Source organism: Cyprinodon tularosa, unplaced genomic scaffold (genome assembly GCF_016077235.1).
Source record: "Cyprinodon tularosa strain WSP-4 unplaced genomic scaffold, ASM1607723v1 ctg107, whole genome shotgun sequence".
Taxonomy (NCBI): domain Eukaryota; kingdom Metazoa; phylum Chordata; class Actinopteri; order Cyprinodontiformes; family Cyprinodontidae; genus Cyprinodon; species Cyprinodon tularosa.
Window position 1 is genome coordinate 1,645,176 of NW_024037860.1, and position 24,548 is coordinate 1,669,723.

General features: G+C 36.3%; 1 protein-coding gene across 7 annotated transcripts in view; it reads left to right on the forward strand.

The window, feature by feature from the left end:
• Positions 1-24,548, forward strand: part of LOC119785934 (plectin-like) — a 158,830-nt gene that overhangs the window by 55,422 nt on the left and 78,860 nt on the right. Inside the window, exon 1 of one of the 7 annotated variants that reach the window (XM_038289021.1) lies at positions 3,198-3,252. The exons of 5 other annotated variants lie outside the window; for them this stretch is intronic. In XM_038289021.1, coding sequence (XP_038144949.1) covers positions 3,213-3,252 — 40 coding nt within the window. In that variant the 5' untranslated portion in view covers positions 3,198-3,212. Of the gene's footprint in view, positions 1-3,197; positions 3,253-19,063; positions 19,190-24,548 lie in introns of those variants that run through there. One more of the 7 variants, XM_038289036.1, reaches the window with a different exon arrangement.

A 24,548-nucleotide genomic window follows, 5' to 3' on the forward strand; every position in this document is an offset into this window, starting at 1 on the left:
ATGAGACTCAGGGGATATCCTCAGGTTATAGTAAGGCTACTCCACAGCTGGGATTTCACTTAGTGTCTCCCTCATAGTAAACATGATCAAATAGATGTTTATTAGAGAAAAAAAATAATTATTTTATAAATTTTTTTTTTCTCCAAGACTGAATTTTTTAAAATGCCTGTGTCTTTGACTCTACACAGAAAGTGAAAGAGGCAAACATGGGGGAATAGTTGTTTTGTTATTAGTAATAGTCTTAAAAGCAGAATCAATTAACCAAGTGTGTCTTGTTACTCTACCATAGATATGAAACACAAGGTTTTAGTCATACTTCACTCTAATGTAAAATGGACAGCTATGGAAAGGTCAAGCATTCATGCAGCATTGTTCATGTTTATCTGTTGTTGAGTTCTGGACTTTTCCATAGGAAAATATCCCTCTACGTATGTGCAGAATGTCTCTGCAGTCACTTACTGAACTTGATACCCTGTATGTTCCACACAGTCATTTGACCCTTTGTGTTGATAAAAAAGAAGCTACAAACAAGTCCTAAAGGTGTTTGGGCTTTGGAGGTGTGAGACATACTGTGAGAAACTGGAAACTGCAGTTTACCGTATAGCCTACATTTAAAAGAAATAAAGGAAAAGCTGAATATTCATTAAATTGCATCTAAAGAACTCAAAAATTAACCAATACTGATCTCTAACTTGAACAAAATTAGCTTGAAGTCCCTGTAGTACATATTCAGTACTGTATAATCAAAGAGAATTTTTAGTACTGTTAGAATTAAGTCATTTATTTCTTCATTTTTGGCTAATTTAAGCTGCGGTTATACTGTATTTCCCTACAGCATTGGTAATGAGAGTATAAACTAGTTTGTTTGTTTTTTTGTGTTTTTTTTTCTTTGTTTTTTTTTTTTAACAAAGCAGCTTGAATCATTAAGTAACAGATTTAACTTTATGCATGCAAATAGCATACCACTTTGTAGTCATTCATTCAGTTGCAATGTAGGTTATAACCTACTTACCAGCTTAGCAAAAAATAACTTTGATTTTTCCAACTATCCCTGTAATGAATAAGTGGCTTTTAAATTTGTAAATGGACCCACATTTTTAATGATAGATAATCAGTTTGGGTGTAGTTTTAAAGTAGGACTAGTAGGATGGAGTGTTCACCTACTGGTTAGAGCAGTGCGCTTGTGCTCTGAGAAGGTTGCAAGCACCCTGTTCAAATCTCCCCTGAGTGCCACACAATGGCAGCCCAAAGCTCCCCAAGGGGATGGGTTAAATGCAGAAGTTGGTGGCTGGCTAGCTCAAGTGGTAAGTCACCCGTACTGCAAGTGGGAATCCTGGGTTTGTATCCCAGCTGGGGGGAATTAGCTGCCAGTGTGGGTCCTAAGGCAAGACCCTTCACGCTAATGCCTGCTTTGAGAAGTGGCGACCTAGTGCTTGGAATCCTGAGGTTCTTAGTTCAAGCCCTACTGCCACTCCAGCTCCCTGAGCAACACCCTTAACCCCACACTGCTCTGCGGGTGCCGCACAATGACAGCCAACTGCTCCCATAAGGGGATGGGTTAAATAAAGAGTTAATTTCATTGCTATGTACTTGTGACAGTATAATGACAATAAGAAGCTGGGGGAAAAAAAATGGTTGGCAATAATTCAATATTAGGATATGACATTTCCAGTATTAAGTATTTAATATCAGAATTTTTAACTAACTGAATTTCCAGTTTTTGTAGTTTTATGTGTTTTATTTTTTAAGCTAACATTTTGTTGTATTGGAGAAGAAATTTTATAAACATGTATAATTGTTATACGTTCTTACAGATATCTGTTGTGGTCATTCGTCACATTTTGTATAAGTATATTCTGATTTTGAAAATATATTGCATTGACTAAAACTGAGAAATCTATTGGGATATAAGTTTCAGCCATATCGTCCAGCCCAGCTAAGTAGAATGGGGGTTTTACAGTAATGAAGCTACTTGCAGTGATGTATTCATTGTCAGATTCTGTTGAATACTGTTCAGAGTAATAATAAGTTCTCCAAGTTTTTGACATGTTTTTACTATCATCAGAATCTTAACAATTCTTTGCATCAAATAAACAACAAGACAACTAAACGATACTGTTTCCGGTCATAAAAAAGCTCCCCTAAGTATCTCTGCAGAATGTGGTACAATAATGTTAGAGGAGCTGACAAGAGATCAAACATTGTAGATAAAATCCAGCCTCGATAAATGAAGAAACACAAGAGGAACACAAAAGATAAGACTTGTTTTTCCTCTTCAGTGCTCCCTATGTAGTTTTATATGTGTAGAATAGTTACTATGGCAACTGATCATCCACCCCAAAAATAAAAACTACTTTATATTTTAGTGTGACTTTTTCCTGTGTGCAATTGGTGTCTGGAGCCTGGGTTAATGTTTCTGAAGGTGTGCTGTCATTTAGCAAAATAGGTGTTAATTATTAACCTTTGCTTTCACCTCCTCCATTTCTTCAGGTCTATTTATTTACTAGAGCGAGTATTGACCTGCCAAACAGGATATAAATACTTTGCACAGTGGGTGTTTTTAATTTTTAAAGTTCACTAGGTAGATTATTTCAAGGTTGATCGATATTCATCGGATTTATACTTTATTTGAGGTCCAGGCCTCCAAGAGGAGAGTTTTAGGGACAGTTTCCAGACACTTTAATGCTGCCAGTGTTTGTTAGGTGTCTATTATCATGGGACAGAAACGATCAGACTTCTTTTTCTCTCCTTTTTGTCTCTGTGTTATAAGCTGGAATCGCCACCACAATACATTGAATGATGCAAATGACCAAAATATGCAGATGTTAAAATAATAAATTATTTAACAGTTAATAAGTCTAAGGATAGGAGTATCTTTAGTGTTAAAAACTTTTTAGTCTGAATGGAGTTTTTTAATCCATTTTTTCACATTTTTTCTTGGGGTTTAGTGTTTCCTTTATTGCTGGAAATGTCTGTTCTCAGTGAGCACCTTGCTCACGCCTTTACATGTACAAAGGTATTATAGAGGGCGGCTCTGACCTGTGTAAGGAGGAAGAGGAGGGAGACTCTTTCCTGTTGATCTGCATAGCGTGACATGTTTGACAGAGAGCGCAGAGAAGGTGCAGAGACATTGAAATAAAAAAGAGGAGAGCTTCTCAATAAAGCTGTCAGAGGAAATGGCTTTCTTTCCTAAGGTTCCAAAGGTCTCCGCTATGGAAATCAGCAGCATGGAGTTGTTCTGGTCGAGCAAAGGTAAGCTTTTGGAAGAACAGAAACACAGGTGAAATAAGAGAAAGGAGTCGGGGAAAAAAGCCAGGTGGTAAACTGATCCAGGTGGAGGGAAGATGAAGAGAGTCAGTGGATAGGACAAATCAAAGACAGTGAGAGAGGGTTTTGAATCATCTATAGTATTGTCCCCGATAAGGAGTTTAATATACATTTGTAGATAACAGCCTAATAATTTAAAGATTTTTCTCTATGTTATCATATTTAGTAATGATGTTCTTTTTTTAAAAATTATCTCATCGGGAGTGTGTGATGCTCAATTTTCTTCTTTTTGCCGTGTGTACACTGTCATTAATAACCAGAAGAAAACTCAGATTGCACTAATGAGTCATCTCAACATGTCCCTCGGATTATGGTTTTATTTCCTGATTGGATCAGAATCAGAAATAAATTGTAATCCAAGTGAGAGGAGTTATTTTTGCAAATAAATAATCTGATTGGCATGTAAATTATGACATACTATATTGAATGGTTAGTTGACAGGACACATTTTTTGAAGTTCTGTCCAGTTTAGTGAAATTACTTATTTTCATATAAATAGTAGTTGGATTTTTTTTTTTTCTCATTTAAAATACATTTCAATCTACTCATTACATTTTCTGCATGTAAACATAGATTTTGATATTATTTCTGACTCATTAGATCAGAGTTTGAGAATCTGTGCAAGTGATAATTTTCTTTTTTTTTACTTGCTGTGCAAAATGTTTCTGCATGGCTGGCTAGGAATGCGGCTGACAATAGAGGGGTATCCATCGTATTCAGGGTATCCATTATCAATAATTCAAAACACCATGTTAACGCCAGCCCAGTTCTGAAAAAAGCAAAATGATCAGTTTTTGAGTCTCCAGATTCTCTAAATTCTGATTAACCTTAAATGTGTTAATATTGCTGTGACAAAAAAGAATGATTTAAAATAAAGTCAAATTTACAAATCTATGTGTATGGCAACAAAAAAGTTGAGATGACATGTGATCAGTGTAATTCTTTGCAATCCAATGTATTATTCATGGCATTCCCAGCATAAATCAGCATAAAGGCAAACAATTATTGTACAAAAACAATAAATCGTGTTCTGTTAAAGATAATAAAGCAGACGCCGTCCGGGACTTTGTGATATTTTTGTCCATATCAGTGCGGATATAAGGATCAATGTGTGAGTCTTAATTTATGTTGCATCACTTAATCTTTCTTTTCTGAATCAAAATGCAGTATTACCTCTAGAGGGCCTTGTTTGTAATCTCTTATCTTACTATATTAGAACAGTATTGGAATTTAATTAATTTATATACAACGCAGTACAACTGCTTCATCTATTAAGAGGCTAAATCCATTTGCTCACCCTTAATGGTTTTAGAGTTGTTATGATGGTTTTCATGAGGGTGTCACGTTGAGTACACTGTAGGCGCTGCTTCTGTTGATGCTTTTAAAGGCTCTCTGACCTGTCTATTATAAATCAAGATCTCTTTACCTGGAAAGAAGTCAGACTTGTTTATAGTGTCGGTTGGACCCAACTAGGGCTGGCCTTTGTCATTAATCCTTTCTGTTGTATACATCAACATGTTCCTTAGGATGTATTGGAGGGTTAGAGGGTTATTAGAATCAGCACAGATGATTCGGATGATTACACTTCAGCAAAAGCCTGTTAATCAACTATCAATGTAAATCAGCTCTGCTGGAGCAGGGAAACCTCTAAAAGCTGCAGGACAGCGGCCCTTGAGGATGACTTTCCCTTTTAAATGATGGCATGGCTCTATGTTGGCCTCCTCAGACCATTACCTGGCAGCTGGCAGTTCAAAACCTGAGTTAGAAGCACTTGCAGTAAATGTTAAATTTACATTGAAGTATTTTCTAGTCTGACTAATCCAAGCATTTTTCACTATAGCCACGTTTAGCCAATGGCATTCACTAACCCGCACACATTCATACCGCATTTGGCAGTTTGGTAGGCAAGTTTAGGTTAATTGCCTTTCCAAGGGGCATGTAGATGTGTTACAAAGGGGGTACTGCAATGAAGCCCACAGTTTGATGACTACTCTCCCCTCTGAGTCACATTTGTCCAAATAATGTTTCAGCTTCACTAAAAGTTATACTATGGTTTACCATTGTTAAAAGGACTTTAAGTGCTATGATGTTTGGCCTGCAAGAGATTAGGGCTGGACAATATTACCAAAAATCAAAATTGCAGTTTCTTTCAATCAGAATTGCAATTTTTTTCCCCCTTGTAGTAATCAAATGTTCCACTCCAGGGTTTCATTGTATTCATTATCCTAAAAACGTTCTTGTTCATGGTCCATTATAGTAGGACTTTACTGTTACCTTTTGTGGTGCTGACCTCTGGCTCCCATTTATGGATGTGCATGCTAGCTACAACTTTCTCTTTACTTCTATGTTGCGCCTAACCAACTGTAAGCATATTACAACTACATAAAGGGTTGGTGTGAGAAAGTCAGTGTGTCACTCCTGTTAAAAATAATATTTGAAAATCGTGATTACTACTAGAGATAGATCGATGTTTTTAGCAGATCGTATTGTTGTTCCATTCTTGTATTAGTAACAGCCAATTAATCCACCATTTTATCAACTCATTAAGGTATTTGGTAGCAATACCTTGCAATCATGTGAAGTGAGATTTTTTTTTTTTTTTTTGAGGATGGATGGATGCATGGATGGAAAGACAAATCTGATGAATTATATTTTGTTTGGATATTTGTTATATTATCTAATGCAGCACAGACCAGTGGTTATAAGCATAATAGATTTAAATGAGGTGGGGGTTTTTTTATGAAGTATAGAATTTTCCATCTGTTTGCCATTACCTGAAGCTTGATTTGTCTCTTTTGCCCTTTTTAGATGCCTTCTTTTCACTAGCAGCTGCCTAATTTTCCAGTCTCTATGCAGGTCTGAGTTGATTAAGTATTCTACTCTACTCTGTCTGCTTTGCCAAAATGTTGCTGACTTTCAGTACAGAACTTACTAAAGAGGAAATTCTCTCTTACTGAAAGACCTTTTAGCTGTCCCACTTTGTGGGATTAGCATGAATAAGTTTCCACTGAGCATCCATCAGGCTGCTGTCTGGTTCAGAGACCTCCCACAAAGTGAGAAGAAGTGTTGTAGTGTTCGCCTGCATGTGAGTGTTTGGCTGGAAGAGGATTCTTCTGTCTGGCAGGGAGGAAAAAGCTGACAGCAGATTTCTGGAGTTTTGTTTCTTGCTGATGGCGCCGTTGTACATGTTTAAGTGGCGATGGCCAGTACTGTTCAGAGGAAATGGAGAAAAAGAACCTTTGAAAAATGTTGTTATTTGTTTTCTGATGCATCATTTAATGTAACTGTAGTAAATTTAGGCCCAAAGAAAAAAGGAGCACTGACATCAGTGAGTTTTATCCTATTCTGCTCATTTGTTTGGACAGTTTGCAAACCTGCTTTTTCGCTGCCTCCTTTGAGGCTGTAGTAAAATTGTATCTCAGCATCCTACATGGATGTCATCAACTGACCTGCAAAAACAACAAATTTCATATTTATATGTTAGCAAATTTTGAGTAGCATAGCTTTGTGAGTACAGAGAGGTACATTATGGGAAAACCTCTGAGCGATGAGAGGCTGGATTCTGCTTTTATACTTGTGTTTTTCTTTGAATAAACAAAGTGGCATTGTTAAACCATTGTCTACTTGTCTGATAGGTTCATAGCTCATCTCTTTAGGAACTATGGTAAAACACACTTGCACTTTACTCTTAGACTTTAGGCAGTGAAGCTCTGATCAAACAATATTTTCGTCTGGTTCATAAACTAAGGTGAAGCTACATTTTGTTCCATGTAATCAATAATTTAGGATTTTGAGTTTTTGAAAAGTTTATGAAAATCTGAGTATACACTGATACGGGTTTGTATTTAGTGTCAAACACTGTTAGTCTATCTAAATATGATATGTGAAAGAAGACAAACAAAAACCCAAACATTTCTCTAAGTAAGTAAATATTGCTCTAAAGTTTTTTATTATCTTGTTCTCTGGCTCCACACATCCGTCCAGGAAACATGACCAGAGTAGGACCTTTTCTTTGCATCACATCCTGTTTTGCTCTGAACAATAGATTATTCAAATTTAATGATCATCTTTTATATGCCTGTTAAAAAGCCTTAGAAATTCTGTTTACATGTGGATATCTTATAGCTGTACTAGACTGTAGGGATGCCCTGATTTAATTATAATAACAGAAATCGCTACTTTAACAGCCTAAAACAGAGAAACTATATATAGCTGCCTGCATTTAAAATTGCCTAGTTAAGAAAACTGATTGAATCTGCTTCACTCCTCTTCTGTGTAAAGTTCATCTATCCCATTGGTTAATAATACATGGGTTAGTTGTTCTTGTACCTATTGCTGTTGACTATGTTTCTCTGTTTGCATTATACTTGTTTAAGCTTTTTTTTTATTTTTTCAAACTACTCTATAAAGTAAGTGAGTAATAAAATTATGCATGATTCATCCTTATTTGTATCAGGTTAATATCAGGACACCCGCACTAGACTGACCATTTACTCCTATCTCTTGTCATTTATCAAATTTGGATGACTACAAAAAAAAGGACTTTATATTTTTTTTGTTTATGATATGAAAAATAAATATGTCCACTTTTCTCCAGGAATTTTTACATTAAACATCCTTCATCTTTGATTTCCATGAAGTTTATCACTTTTTTTCTTACATTCGCTGTTTAGTGTAGCATAAGCTTATCCAGGCTGGACAATGAGTTAAATTCTAGTATAAATAAAGCTAGTTTGAAATATTCAAAATACTATTAAAAAGAGGGGAAACAAAGTTTTTTACCTCCCATTAAGCTTTAGCATTGTGTTACTATAATTGAATGATAAAACCCTTAATAAAACCTAGGCAGAATTTAAGTTATATATATATTTTTTAACAAAATTACAAAATAAAAATGTAAAAAGATTGCGTTTGGGAACATTTAAATGCGGAAAAAGATGTGGGGACAAAATATTACACTCTGTCAACATGCTTAATTTTTAAACAACTTTATAAACTTTTAATCTAGTTGTATTCCGTCTTTTACTAGAGTATGTTATGAGGAGAAAAACATTTTTATTGATATTATGGAATCTTAAACTTTACTATGTGTAATGTTGTTTTTCTCACCATAACATAATAATTATTTCATTTAATCTATAAGATCAGAGCTGCTATAAATACTTTCCATAAACACTTTGACAGTGACAGTCAGCTGTTGAAATCTGAACCACATGTTAGGTCCTATTTTAGAGGGAGATATTTCCCGGATCACACACGTCATTAGGTGATGATTTAACGCAGAGCAATGCTGTATTTAAGAAATACAAGCTGGGCTGGTGGTTGGTCGCCTCTTCATTCAGTATGCTCATATACACAGGAACCTGTAGTACTTCTGCCTCTGTTGGGAGGTCCGGCACGGTGGCTGAGCTGTGTGGGTGGTTGAAGGCATGACCTCAATGTGAAGGAGAGCTGTAAATCCCTTCATCTGAAACTGGGAGGTCTGCAACATTTAGACTTGTATGAAGTCAGATGAGTTATTATCAAATGCTTTACAAACAAACTGTTTTTATCACAGTGAAAAAGCTGGAATTAATAGCAGAACTACCAAACAACTAACTGGAAAATTAAACTGCAGTAGCCCCGTTTAACCATAGAGGTCAGCACTAAGATGGTTTTAGACAAAAATGTGCAGAATTTAACAAGTTCATATAAAAAATATAAAGATATGCATAATAATATACAGATACCCTAAAAACCCAATTTATAGAATTTGTCTCCAAAAAAAAAGTTTTTGTTACTCTTTAAAAGAAAATCCAGCATCAAAGGAGTCATCGCGGTTAATATTCAGATTGTATAATTATCCTGTTAAACTGTTGAATTACATGGTTATCTAAAGTTAAGTGTTTAGTCAGAGGAATGCAAGTAGAAAGCGGTGTTCCAGAATGACGTTCTAGTTTGACACATACAGAAAATGGCCCATTGAAACCTTTAACAGTTTAGTGTAAAAGGTAAAAAATATATCACAGTGGCTTAAATTGATTTTAAGCTATTTTACACATTTTGCATTGTCTTGTTTCATTTGTTTTCAGGGACTTTATGTAAAGACATTTTTAGATAACTTTATTTACAGTATATTTTTTAGATAGGAAGATCAATATTGGCACATTGAGTCTACCATTTATTACTTGTGTAAATGAACATTTAAACCCTGACTTACCAAGGTCCCAAATAAAAAGCATTAAGTTGCTTGTGTGACCAAAATTAGTCATGCAATTAGAGGACGTGCTTCAGCAGTGTTATTAACAGCAGAAAAATATATCCTCAAGAAAATCTTGAACCATCCATCCATCCATCCATCCATCTATCTATAGCTCTTTAGTAAAGTAAAAAAATATTCAAGTAAATGCATACAGAAAAAGTAGCACTAAAAACACGCAAAAAATAAGATATTTAGGTTTACAATTCTTTCAACTTGTTCTCCAGCTGAGTTCTAGCTAACAAAATTTAATCAAACGGTAAAATTACTATTTTTTTCTTCACTACATAGATATTATGGATTGTGAGCTTTCCTTGCATTATTTTTAGAGCACTGCTTCTTTTTACCTAATTTATAATGTATGATTTTTTTAGGAGACCTTATTTTAAAAGTGAGTTGCATAAAAAGCCATATTTACCTGTGAAGATTCAATAAAATCACCTAGAAAGACGGACATTTTTAATGTTAAGAGTATTTTACCCAAAAATTATAGTTAAATGATTTTTAAATCATTCTAAATATTTGCTATGAGCATTTTCCCCAGTAGGTGGCAATGTTGACCCATAAAGTAGAGCCTGCTGATCTCCCATGAGCTCTATGTTATATGTCTCCATTGAAAAGAATTTACAAGGTGGCTCAACCACTTTCCCTGAAAGCTGAATAATGACTTAATCATTGCACACTTTTCTCACGCTGCTCATAATAAGATTTTTTTATTTTATTTAAAAACATTAAAGTGTTGAAGTTTAGTCTTGAGTTGTTAGGTTGTTACAGTGTTCTATACAGAGCCATACTATCTCAGTTCTGTTGAACTTTGCTTACAGGCCTTTCTGATCTGTCCTGGAGTGTAAATCATATTTTTATTGATATGTTTCGTAAAGTTTATATCTTTATTAATCAGCATGTGTTTTTCTCTCTCTCTGTTTTTCAGGTGAGTCGCCTCCTGTTCTTCTGTTATGTTTCAAGATGTCGCTGCTTGATGATGGCAGGAAACAACTGATAAATAAGTACTCTGATGCAGTTGATTGAATTCTTTCATGCAAACCCAAACCGTTCAACGTTACACTTCAAAGAAAACACCTACTTGATATATGGATGTTTAAATACCTTTCTCTGAGTTACTAACAGTAATTATGCATGAGTCACATATCTCAGGAACCAGAGGGGCCAGGTTAAGATTCGCCTTCACAGGCAATCCCTCCTCTCTGAAATACATCTGGAATGTTTTCACACCCAGTAGGTTGAAACTGCAGCGAGGTTGAGACCCCGGGGTAAAGGCTGGCCCCTCACATTTGAGAACTGTCACCCTACTGCTCTGATTTGTTGCTTCTCTGGTTAACACACCTCAAGGCATGTCATGAAATGGATGACTGGGTTGCACCCTTGCAGAGGAAAAAAAAAAACTTGGGTGTTCCAACTACACTGCTCTGGGCCGCCTGCTTCAGGATGTTTTATTTGCTTTCTGAAATTCTTGACATGATACAACATTAATGATTGTTGAAGTTAATACATGAATGGGTAAATACTTGCTTAGATGATGGAGCAGGAATGCTTGTTCAGTTACTCTGAGTGTTACTCACTAAGAAGAAATCTTGAAAGTGTGTCTGTGCATATTTAGTGTGCATATTGGCTCAGTGTGTTTTTTCACTCTCCTTATCTTTTGCTACAGAACAAAACCTCTCCTATAGCTTTAGCAATAGCTAATAATGCATTAGGTCACATTTCTTTACCCGGGGACTGAACAGTTAATGTGGACGCACCCTACCTAAAAAAAAAAACTTGGCAAAGCTTCAAAGAGAACCCGCTGAATGCAAACAGGTGATCTAACTGGTTTCTGCTTTCCTGGACCTTCTAGCATTACATTTATTTGATACCTGAGTGTACCTAATTCATCTCCAGTCCGCAAAGTTGGCCAGCTTTTACAACAGTGCAGCCTTTTTATGTTTTATAGAATCAATCTTTGATGTTTTTTAATATGTCAAAGACTTTAAGACAATTGAATTTTGTTACTGAAAAGCCAAAAAATATAGTGAAGCACATAATAAACTCCAAAGTGTCTCTTCAGCTCTCCAAATATAATTAAACAATTTAAATGTACGGCAAATATTCACATCTTGTGGATTAAAGGAAAATTCCGGTTTTTAACACTTTTAGCCCATTTTCTGTAGTGTCCAGGATGAAATCGAATGATCGACACCAACATTTTGACAATTGGTCCTGTCTCTGCTATTTGGCTCATGCAGAATCCCCCCCTGGCTGCTTCAGAACGGCCTCCATAGTGCATGTCCGATAATGTCCTTAAAACAACCTTAAACGTTCTTTTTTTAAAATATGCTACTCACCGGGTCGTCAGTGCTGTTCAATGACGTTCCAAAAAAAGTTTCGTAAAGAAAAAACGTTCCTGTAGTGTTTTATTTAGCATTTTGTAAATCCCATTGAGTTCTGTAGGAATAGTCAATATTCCTCCGCCACCGGAAACGGAAATGGGGCCTGTTTACGCAGTTGTAGTCTTTTCGCTTCACTCTGTGTACTCCGACGTCGAGGTGCTAACGTCTCTGTTAAACACTTTAAAAAACTCTGAAAATGGAATACGAAAGGTGGATTCTTGAGGAGGACATATTGGACTTTGAGTTTGACGGTAGAGGATACCGTCGCCAACTAGTGGTCTGGAGTGTGCAACGCTTCAGATTCGAACGGGAAGCGGAAGTTTATAAGCGGTTGTGATGTATCGGAAAAAATAGTTCTGGGATTTACAAAATGCTAAATAAAACAAGACAGGAACGGTTTTTCTTCACGAAACTTTTTTGGAACGTCATTGAACAGCGCTGACGACCCGGTGCGTAGCATATTTTAAAAAAAGAACGTTTAAGGTTGTTTTAAGGACATTATCGGACATGCACTATGGAAGCCATTCTGAAGCAGCCAGGGGGGGATTCTGCATTAGCCAAATAGCAGAGACAGGACCAATCGTCAAAATTTTGGTGTCGATCATTCGATTTCATCCTGGACACTACAGAAAATGGGCTAAAAGTGTTAAAAACTGGAATTTTCCTTTAACTAAAAAGAAATGTTAGATGGCATTCCAATAATAAAGCCCTATCGAATAATAAAATGCCATCAATCACCTTTTAAATGTCCTTTTCTTGGTATTTTAACAATTCATCTCTGACAAAGGGATCCAAGTCTTCACCAACTTTTACTCTATTCATAGATTCTCAGACAGATTCCCGGTTATAAGCTGGTTATATACTTCTTGCAAACAGAAAAAAATTAATCTTCAGACGGTAAAATGTTGATGGCATTATTTTCTGGGGGTTAAAAAAGTTTTGCTCCTAACTGCCCTTTAAGATTTCAATCCCATTTATTTAGTAAATTTGACTTTACTTGAATTTATCAAAAGATTTCTGATAAAAAAAAAAAATATTCAGAAAAGATAAAATTTAATGTTGAGGGTATGAGTTGTAAAGGAAGGGTGTTTCCTCTACATGTGAATGCAAAACTGGTATTACAATAAGTATCATAAGACCAGACATAAGACATTAACAGATTTGGGGTAAAACTTATTAATTTCCTGTTTTTAAAAACAGCTTTAAAAACAGCTTTTTTTTAAAGAAACGTTTTATAGTGCCAGTTGCTGAATTAAAGCTTTAATTGTTCGATGTTGTGTCATTTCTATGCCTTTTACTTTTTAGGTTAATACTCATTCCTGAAAAAAATGAATTTTCCCCTTTTTTATTATCTCATAAAGAGAGATGAAAGTTTCATGAATCCTGTTTTAAAGAATCAAGCCTGGGATCGTTAGTTTTTCACAAGGAACTTTGTAGCTTAATTATTTTTTTGTTACACCCACACAGTAAAAGATTTTTGAGAATACTTCTCAAGGATGTCACTGTTTCTTAAAAACTCTGTGATTTCTTTCTTATTCAGCACAATCAAGGAAAGCACTTTTTGATAAATATTTTTGTGTATGGGAAAACTTTCTTTTGATTCTTTTGATTTGCTTTCTTTATTATTTGATATTACTTTAGTGCCTTTAGTTATTTCTTATAGTACAGTAATGGACAGGCTTGGATGGTTCCCCTTGGCTGTAGCTGGATCACTGCTCTTGTCTACTTATACATGATGGGTGACATTAAATATAGTTCATTAAAACAGATTTTATTTTTTTATAACTTAGATGTACGATGCTGCTCAGCTGTAATTACACCGTGAAGCTATTAAAGAGTTGTTGGAGAGATTAAATTGAATCTTGGCTGGTAGTCTTTTACTGTCCCCATGTGGGTCACACACCCTTAAGGAAAGTCAGCACCACAGATGCATTTGTATTGTAAAGTCTGTTTTTTTGGCACTTTAACCCTTTGTTGGCAGTATTTCAGCTCACAGCATTGTTTACAGTTGGAGTGCTCCCATGTATTGGTTTGTTCCACAGTGAAGGAAAGGGAAACTTGGCCATTGTTTGGGCTGTTATTCTATCTTTAATGGCTGAACTTGTTGCTGGAGGTGTTACAAAGACAGTAAAAAAATAAAGAATCAGGATACCCTGTCATGCAAAGGAGAGCAAAATGGCATCCCCTGCTGGAATGAGGACCTATGAACTTTGGGTGGGGTCAGGATCTAAGTCCCAAACTGCTTGTACTCAATAAAACTGTCCTTTGTTTACGCTAAAGGTTTAACAGCGAAGGGTTTATTTGTGTATTATGGCTTCCAGTGTATTGCACTTTAAACATGTGACCTAACAATCATTATGTGAGATTTTATCGATCATATGTCAGTTCAGTCTTGCTCCTTAGACTTTGGCCTTTGAGATATCCGTTCAGGTATTTGCCTGCTATTAGTAATCAAATCTAGTTCCAATATCACTGAACCTCAAACTACTTTTTTTTTTTTTTTTTAGCTATAGATTTAAAAAAGTAACTGAACAATAAACGTTTTTCAATTACATAAATAAAGAATGTTTTCAAAATTACATATTTAATGAAACTGATCAGTTTATTGGGCGATTGTATCTTTAAAAATAAAAACTATAAGGAAATATAGGACATCTCCAATTACCCTCTAGCATAACAGATTATTGCAAATTAAGCTAAATGTCTTACACTTTTATTATCACCATACATGCAGTACATTTTTAGTACATTTTCCAATCTTCAACAGTAAGAACCCAGAGAAAACCCATGCAAGCTCATAGAGAACATGCAAACTCTGCATAGAAAGATCTCTGACTGAGAATCTAACCTAGGACCTTCTAGCTGCAAGGTGCTACCAGCTGCATGAGTGTGCAGCCATACATCCGATTATGTATAGATGGATTGATGGATATAAGTCAGTCTCTTGCGTTATTTGATCAAATTCACTTTAAAGTGCCTTCAGACAATGCATGTTGTGAATTAGTGCTGTAAAGATAAAATAATTGGGTTGATTTGCTCTCAGTTTAGGGTGTCCTACTGTTATATTTCTAAAAGACTGTTAGATGCATGATGTTTGTGACAGTTGTGACAGACGTTCAGCTTTGTCTTATTTGTCAAAAATGCATTTTTTGTAAAGAAATTGCAACCTTTGTCAACAGACAAATTCCTTCTGTGTTGAAGGACTCATTTCAATGAGTTTTTATGTCACATTGACCTTTTTTCAGTCATTTGTATGATGAATTCACTTTTTGGGGTATTTGGATTTTACATCTTAATCCACCTATTATCAATTAAGTCAAGTCTTGATTCATTGTTACATCTCTTAGCCCTAGTTTTGGAGACATGCATGGTCATAAATGTCTTTGGCTAACATTGCTACATGTAAAGGCATGCTAGGTGCCTTTCCACTCAACAAATTATAGTCTTCTCCCACAATTCCAAATAGCTTCAGCATTCCTTAGGGTGGATTGGGAGCATATGGCGAACGTAAACAAAATCCCCATATAAGCAGTTACATTTCCATCCCTCCTTCCTGCATATGAATTGTTGCATTCATTTCTCATATGAAAACTGTATTTTCTTGCTATGTTAAGCACCAACCTAACCTCTCTGTTCTGGAATGACTGGACTAAAAGGAGTGGTCAACTTGCTTTTCTTTTACAGATAATCTAAAAAACAAACCCACAAAACTTGTTTTTCTGGCTATCTGTGACTGTTATACAGTCCTTTCTCTCTGAAAAGCACTGGTTTGAGTTGGACTACTTAATTTAACATTATTGTTTGTGTTGCAGTAAGTTTTTCTATAACTAAATAGTCACATGAATCCTCTCATGGTTTGGTTTAACACAGAAATAGCTCATTTGTGAAAGTCGCATATGATGATAATGAGTCACTGCAGCATGTAACTGGACTCCAAAGCTGTGGCAGAATCGGCTTTTTCTCTGTTTACTGCTTACCAGTGAAGGAAAGGGAAACTTGGCCATTCGGAATTTGTCTGATTCATTCTCACCAGACTGGGAGGGTTTTATGGGGAAAACGAATCCAATCCACCAGTGTGCATGTGCAGGTTTGTCACTTTTGTTCACGTAAGGAGACACCTGTATTCTATTTGTCTATATTTAATTAGTTGTTCATCTGTATTCAGGTCTAAAAATAAAGCCCGGCCTCTTCAGGTTACAATGCAAATGTCCATGGTGTGGAACAGAGTCAGTTGGCCTGAGTCTGGATCTTGTCTCAGGTTTTGTTGTTTGATTGCTGGTTGCCATGGCAGCAGCAGGCCCATGTTCCACAAGGTCCTCAGCCGTGGACACACATATTATTTGCCTAACCTTTGGGCTGTGTTGCCACAGCAAGACCACTCCCAAGTGTACTTGCAGATGATGAGTCATAGGGACAACTATTTAAATGCTTCCTCTTTTTTATGCAAAAAAAAAAAAAAATCTTGAATCAAACATGTTTTATTTGCACAGATGTGTTAGATTGGGTGTTTGGATCTAATGAAACAAATGGGTGTGTCTCTGGTTGGCACAGAGGAGGCTGGCCTTTGCTGGCTGGTGCTGGCAGAGGAGGCACATCCTGCAGCCATTTTACACCTTCCCTACTACCCAGACTGAAGCTCCATTTTGTGAAGGCCAACCTCTCTTTCAATATTATCAACTGAGAATCACATTTTACACATTCACAGATCAATTTATTTAGTTTTTTTATGCCATTCAAACTGTTTATGTGTAACAAAGACAACTCTGTTGAGTGAGCCTCATCAAGATTAGGTTTTGTGTTTTGCTTAAGTTAGTCAGGAATCAGTTAATTCAAGCCTTGGAAAATTATTTATATCCTTTCAAGTTTTTGATTTTTGATTTTGCACAATAATAAACATGATTTTACTAAGATTCTCCAGCATTAAGGCAGTTTGTGTACATAAAAGAAAATTGTACAGTACATGGTTTATATTGACAAATGGAAAACTAAAAAATAAATCCTTGATAGGTCCTTTAGATTGATACATTCATATAAATTCATGTTTCATAAATTGAATAATTCAGAAATGTTATCATTCAAAAATTCATAGATATTATTTATTTAATTTTAGTATAAATACAACTGTTCTTTAAAGACCCCAGACAGTTTGTCGAACCTTGATACAAAAAGCACCATGAAGACTAAGGAACATACAGTATGTGAGGTACATTTTAAATATAAGAAAGATTTTACCAAGATATCTCTGTCATCAAAAACTGACAAGATCATTGGGAAAAATAGAGAAGAACTTAAGCATCAGACCTAAAAGTTGGGTTGAAGTTCAGAAATAGAACAAACTATTTTCTTGCAAAAATGTATAAACTATATATTTGAAAAGATGAGACTGACATACAGAATTATGGATTCTGACAACCCATAAAAAAAACTTCTACATTTGGGGGACCTGATGCACTTGAGGGGGTTATGTAGTGGCTGTCCAGGACGGAATATGTCTGCAACTATTTCCCATGCTCTGTCCAGGCAGTGTATTCTAATTGGGGCAGAGGGAAGGCTAATGATATTTTCTGCAGCAGAGCGGCCAGCAAAGCAAACCATTTAGCAGCTTCTATGGTAGCCTGTTTCTCCTCCACATGATTCCATCAGCTTCCTCTGAAAATGGATTCTCTGCTGGGTCTTTTTTTTACCCCTCATAATAATAATTATAAACTGCAGGAGTTTGTCATGCAACTTTCTAGGGTCACTGGTTTGAACACCATCTCAGTCTGTCTCAGTTCTTGTGTCTTTGGGCAAAACACTGCAGATGCATTGCCCACTGATCGTGGTCATTGTCCCGCAAGATAGCTGTGGCTACAATTTAGCCTGCCACCATCAGCGTACATATGTGTAGATCGATAGGTAAATGACTGAATTTAGTGTAGTTCTTTAAGTCTCCTAACCTAAAAAGGTGCTATTTAAGTATAGACTAGCCATGCCTAAAGTCAGTCCTTTTTTAAGGCTGCTGTCTTACAGGTTTTCAAAGTTTCATGGCTTCAGCATAGCTGATTCTGGTGATTGTTGTTCAGTTTTTCATGTACCAATGGAAAATAGCTGTGCTGAAGCAGGAAAGCCTCTAAAACCTGCAGAACAGTGGCCCTCAAGGATCGATTTTGGGTATGGTATAGACCATTATCTTAAATCTACAGGCAGAGCTACAGTGGTTCAGATTAAAGCAACCTCAGATGCTGATTGACAATCTATGGCCTTAAAATGTTAAGATTCTCTTATGATCAATTATCAATATAACTAAGCTAGATTTGGAGACAGGTTTGAATTGCAAAAGAGAAAACATGTTGCTGGATTAAGGTTTTGTTTTTTGCAACAGCTCAGAAATAGGCATACCGCTCCTTTCAGATATTTATTTGTAAAATATTTTGAAAGGGTTTTCACTGAAAACAGGGAGTTAGAATGAATTTAGACACATTTACTGCTGGAGCTTGTTTACAAAGTAATGTAGTTTCTACCACAGGTTTGTGAAGTTTTTGTGCGGTTTGTTTATACCTGGCTGCAATTTCAAATGAACTCAGTGGTTTTTTTTAAACAGCTTACAAAATGCTTAATTACCCCCTATAAACCAAAGAATGAGAAAAACAACAGAGATATCTAGAGCTCCTGTCTACTTTGAGTTTCTTGGTAGTGCAGAATGGCTTTTAGTACTTTGTGTGCTTTCTATCTATCTCTATTTAGTTTCTTTGTTCTACTTTTCCTCCATTGTGCACTCTTCTTCTTAATCTCTGGGTCTATAATTTCCTTCGTCTCTCAAACAAAGAGTCCAGTGTGTAGTCTCTGCTGGCTGGTGCCAGAGTAAAGCGTGGGTTCCTTCAGATCTATGGGACATGGAGCAGGGTATCCAGGGCAGCAGAAAGGATGTGTCCGGCCTGCCATGGGCAACAGATTTATGGTGTGGATGTTTCTCTGCATTTATGGGAGACAGATGAAAAGATTCCCTTGTTCTCTTTTTCTCAAAAACACTCTCCCCACCCTGAAGCCTCCCCTACCCCTGCTACTGCACTTTTTTAGTCAAGTTTTGCCTGCTCTGTCTGTCCGCTGGATGGGCAGTTGGTCTCACTTGGGTGAAGACAGGCAGCAGTCACAGTGGGCTGAAAAGGTGTGGAGAAGCTAAAACCTTTGCAGAAAATGTCAGTTCACTGGGAGAGTGGAGATCCTCTCGGAGATCGTTTCTGGCTCAGCCCTAAAAAAGGTAAGTGAATGTAACGCAGCACAGGGAGCTGGCAGCAGACAATGGAAGTGAATATTTCTCAGCATTGGTCATACAAAGGGGTGTGGTCAATTACAATGAACAGTATTCATTTTTCCCAATCCACTCTCTAAGGACCTGTATATGAATTTTGGCAGAATTGTAACTCATCTTGTGCAACAGCAGTGAAATCCTCCTGACTTCTAAATGGTGCAACACATCTCTTGCATGCCAAGTCTGATCCCTGCTGCCGACATTCAGCTCTCACAGAGGAAAGAACTCAGAGCTGGTTCAAATTTTCTGTTCAGATCCCACTGCTGGAACTTGTTTACAGCACAAAGTGTTATTGTATTCAACAGTTGTTTGTGGAATTTACCATCAAGGTCTGATTTCAATTACTTTTATGTTTAAATGGGGGGAAAGAAAATATTTGGCTTTTTCAATAAGTGCTGATTAATACTTCTAAAGAGAAAGATTTCCTCTGCAGCAGTTTTATTATTTCAGTTTGTGCTGCAACTCAGCCTTCCACTAACTTCAAGCCGGTGGGCTACAGTTCAGCTTTGAAGGATGATGCATGGTTGAAATGACCTGGAGACTTCAGTAAATGAAGACAGCAAGTAAAAATCAAGAAGACTTGGCAAAGTGTGGCTTCTGAAGCTTAGTTTTGGCAAATATTGTGAGTTAGCAGTCATAATCTGTGACTGAATTTCATTTCACTCTAGAAACAGAAAGTCAGTATGATCCACAGCTTGTGGAATTAGGAGCAGTGTTTCAGTAATTTTTCCTTAAGCCTGAGCCCCTGGTACATGTTTTGTTTAATTTTGGGTATTGATGATTGGATTCTAATAGGGTACTATGGTCCTCAAACCTTAGAAGCCGGTGGATTAAGTTTAGTTTGGACGGTTAAAATACAGATGACTTACAGAGGAAGCAAATACTACCTGAAGTCAAAACCAAAACTCCTCATTAGATACAGTCTTAATGGCTTTTCACTCTTTTACAGAAGACATTCCTTTTAGTGGTAAAATTCATTCTAAAGTTTAGCTCCCCTGTGTCAGCCAAGCTAAAAATGGAAGCACAGCACACATGCATGTAGAACTTTTTAAAAAATAAACTGAAATATACAAAAAAATACACAAAACAACAATGATTCATGACACACAAACAAAAACCCACTTTATCAAGTTACTAAATACATTTTAATACAGAGCCACCTTGGTCAGAGAGCGAAATATTTATTCGAAGAACAAAGGTTATTTCTTTCCCATATAATTAAATGCTGAATTCTCCATTTACTTCTGTTGTTGTTGGAGGTTCATTTTTTTCCCAATTCACTGTGATTACTTAAATAAAAATGCTGAATTTGCTGGATCAATTAAGGAAGATGAAGGGCTTAGCTCTGCTGAGTTGAGTATAAATCTGCTAAATGCCTCCACCAAGGATGTTATGTCATCAGGAGAGTTTGTGTGTTTTTGTCTGTATGTGTACAGGACAACTTGAAAATCTTTATCAGGGGTGTCCCTCATACCAAGTAACAATCCATTCAATTTTGGTGAGGATCCAGATCATAATCTAGATACCGGAATATTTTCAAAGATTCTGTATTTTTTAACCACAGGTTTGTCTCATGCCAAGGAACGATTTAGTTACATTTGGTAATTATCCAGATCATGTGTGAGTTTTAGCTATTGGTGTAAGTCACAATTTTGGGCAAATTTTGCTGCTTGGGCGGAGGTCTGTGCTCTCTAAGTGCATTTCTTGTTTTTCTTGACATTAGTAGCAAAATACATTGACTTTCTTAAACCTTGTAAACAGTTATTTATATTCAAATGTGAAGTTATAGATCTAAGAATGTGTAGCTCCTGAAAGAAAGAATCAGATAAACATTGACAGTATAATCTATCTGCAACTTCAAAATTCTTTACATTCAGTCATAAGGATTTTTTTCAAGCTTCTAACTCATGCATTAGATGGGTTCTGTTTGGGCAATTTCTAGAATGATTAGGCATGGAGGTAACTAGTCCTTTATGTAGCCTGATGGTTAAATCCACTTTTTACTTATACTTAGGTTGGTTTGGAAAGCATTTTTCCTTGATTAATACATTTAAGCTCAGAGTGTTGGAAAAACAGAATAAAAAAAGCAGACAGCCAAAACTGCTTTTGTTCTCTGCTCATGCAACATTCATTCCTTTTGAAGTTAACCATAGCTTCATATTACAAAAATGTAATTTCTTCCAGATAATGACTTGTTTCATTGGGAACAGTTACACATGTCTTACACTGCAGTTGCTTTAAGAACATTCAAGTAGCTGAAGATGTTTATGAGAGAGAAAAATAAAAGCCTAGATTGGCAAAACCACAAGAACAGTTCCTTTAGTGGTTTGACTGATTTCAGAAGGAAGAGAGCAAAGCTTCCTCCTGCTCCAATCTTACTCTGCTCCTTGTTTTCATCTCAGCCATCAAAGAGTTGGTTATTTATTTCGGCAACAGAGTGAAGAATGCCAAAAAAACACCTCTTTCACCGCCTCCTCTCTGACAGTGCTGCTTTGTTTGGAGCCATAATGGTTAACCCCAGTTCTAAAGATTTACTATTGCATTCACTGCGCTTTATTTTTCTCTTCTGGTCATAATTTTTCTGCCAGTTCATAGAACATAAACATCTCTAAAGCCAAAATTTATGCTGTCAAGCATTTGTGTTTCCTGCCAACCATGTGCTGCACAGACCTTTGCAACTGTGCAGACTGTTTGCCAACCAACAGTCAGAAGGAGAGATACTGTTAGCCTCTTAGGCTAAACAGCTAGTTCAATGTAATTATACCAATGGTGGCCAAGGTTCAGCCATTTGCAGAGGCTTTACTCCTCTTGTATTTCAAAGGCTAACCTCCCCTCCTGTATAAGTAGTGTCAGGGTCATGCCTGTTCATGTTGACCCATACAGACATGAATGAAGGTTGTTTTGAGGTTGTGATAAAGGCTTTATGTGGAGCTTCTCATCCTACTACAAAGGTTAGCTCAGATTTGTACCATGTTGTGAAAAAGTATTCAAACCTTTTAACTTTTTCTTATTGTGTCAGATTTAAATGTATTTTCATGGAGTTTTATGCAAAAGTCTTATAAAAGCACATTTAATAATTGTTGAAATTATAAAATGGAACAAAATATCACATTTACATTACAGCCAGACATTGCAGGTGTAGTTTGCCATAAATTATATCAAAATAAGCATTTTGTCCAATCCAATTTTATTTGTTAAGCACTTAAAAACAACTGCAGCTGAACAAAGTGCTGTACAGAAAGAACAATATAATAATGAATAAATAAAACACAAAACAGTACAGATAAAAAAAAACAAACCAGCTAAAAAAATGGGTATAAATAACATTCACACAATCAAATCGGGTTCGTATGATGTCTTTTCCTGTCAGTCATGTTTGGCTGAGAGCTCCGATGCTGAGCGTCATTTCTGTCTACATTTTCCACTTTTCAGCTTTATCAACTCGCTTCAGAACGTATCATGTCCATGACAAAGTGGTTTATAATCTTCCCTACATCATGATGGATTATTTTACCCTTCACTGAAAACAGAAGATCTGCTTTGGTGGACAGGAAGCAAAACAATACTTGTCATACTTTTTAAGTTTCTGTTTTTGTTCTGTTATATTTATAGCTTGTTTTTGGCACCTGCAGAATAAATACTTTCATTTTCTATAAACAGTCAGTTTCTGTATCATATCTTAAAAGATAAATCAAGAAGACAAATTCAGTCTGACTTAAAGAAAGAGGTTCCTTACAAGGATCACCAAGTTTATAAGGTGCCTGCATGAGTTCTTTTCAGAGGCCACACCTGTCCCAACTGTGGGGTCGCCATTTCCAATCTTAGGACTAGCTCCTTAAATTAGCAAGGGCTGTTCAACTGAATGAAAAGGGAGCATTTGCACACTGCAGGGGCATTTAACACCTCGTGCAAGTCACGATTTTAGACATCTATTTGTGTTCACGTTTTGGCAGGTTCTGTCCTTTTTTACCCATACTTTACAGCAGCTTACAGAGAGCTAGAAATCTACAGGTGATGGTGATAAGACATAAAACAGTCATTTTACAGGATTAGTTTGGGAAAAAAAATAAACCGTCCAAAATGTTCATTCTTATTCATAAGGTTCAAATAAGTCTTGAGCGTGAGAAACAAACTGTGCTTCAAGTTCTTTGGTATAATTAAAATTCCTAAGTAGACAGGTACACTATATGTCCTGAAGGTTCCCTTGTCCTTCTGGTTAAACATCTCCATAAATCTGGGAGCATTTATAAAGTTTTGGGGTGGAGGTAAACGGAGTTACTGAAAGTAGAAAGATTACAAGCTTTATCAGTTAATTGAAATTACCTTCTGACCTTTGCCTTCTTTGGAAGAGGCTACAATCTCTAGGATCTAATATCAACAGGGAGAGTGAACGCGTAGGACCATTAAACACCTCATGCACTGGGCCTTTACTTTGGGCAATGTGCCAGCTTTGAGCCATCCGTTGGAGCCACCATCAGGTGGTGGTGACACGTCTATTTTGGGATTTGGGGAGGTCTGAAAGAGCAGAGAAAGATTCCTAACTTGGAAGTTGCTCAGAAAAAGCTTTGTCCTTTAATCTATTTCTGTCAGTCACATCTTCCTTTACTCAACTTTAGTTTTTTTTTTTACTGCGATACTTGCTTAGAGTGCATAGAAGAAGTGCTAGACAAATCTCATATAGAAAAAAGTTTGGAAATAATCCTGCACAGAATATAGAAATATATTTAAATATAGACAACAGGTGGACTATTCATCAAATTTTAAACTTGTCTTGAACCTAGATGAGACAACCTAAAATGAACCTAGACTACATTTCTAAAATTGTTAAATCATTTTACACTTGCTCAGAACTATCACAGCTATGGAGTATCAATAAAACAATTAACAGGACTCATTTCTTCCAAGTTTGCATGCATACTTTGCTAAAAGTTCTGTTTGAGCCTGCAGCTGTTGTTAGTGTTCTAAGATCCAGACATTGATAAGCCTCTGTCAAACAAACACCTCTGCCATAAACCTGGAGAGACGAGATAATAACCATTCATAGGTAGTTCATAAATCATCACAGGTAAGCAGGTAATATCCCACAACATGCAGGTTTGCAAAAATCCACCCAGGAAGTAAAATGATTGCTGGATGTTCTGCAATGGTGACATTGTGGAATATATTTGAATTTAACTACTACACAACTAATGAAATTGCAACAGGCCAAATTTTAGTCAAGTTCAATGACAAAAAATAATGCAGGTCTCTCTTTTTTTTTTTTGCCTTGTAATCCCAGCACGTCGCACGAAGCTCTTTCAGTGCTCCA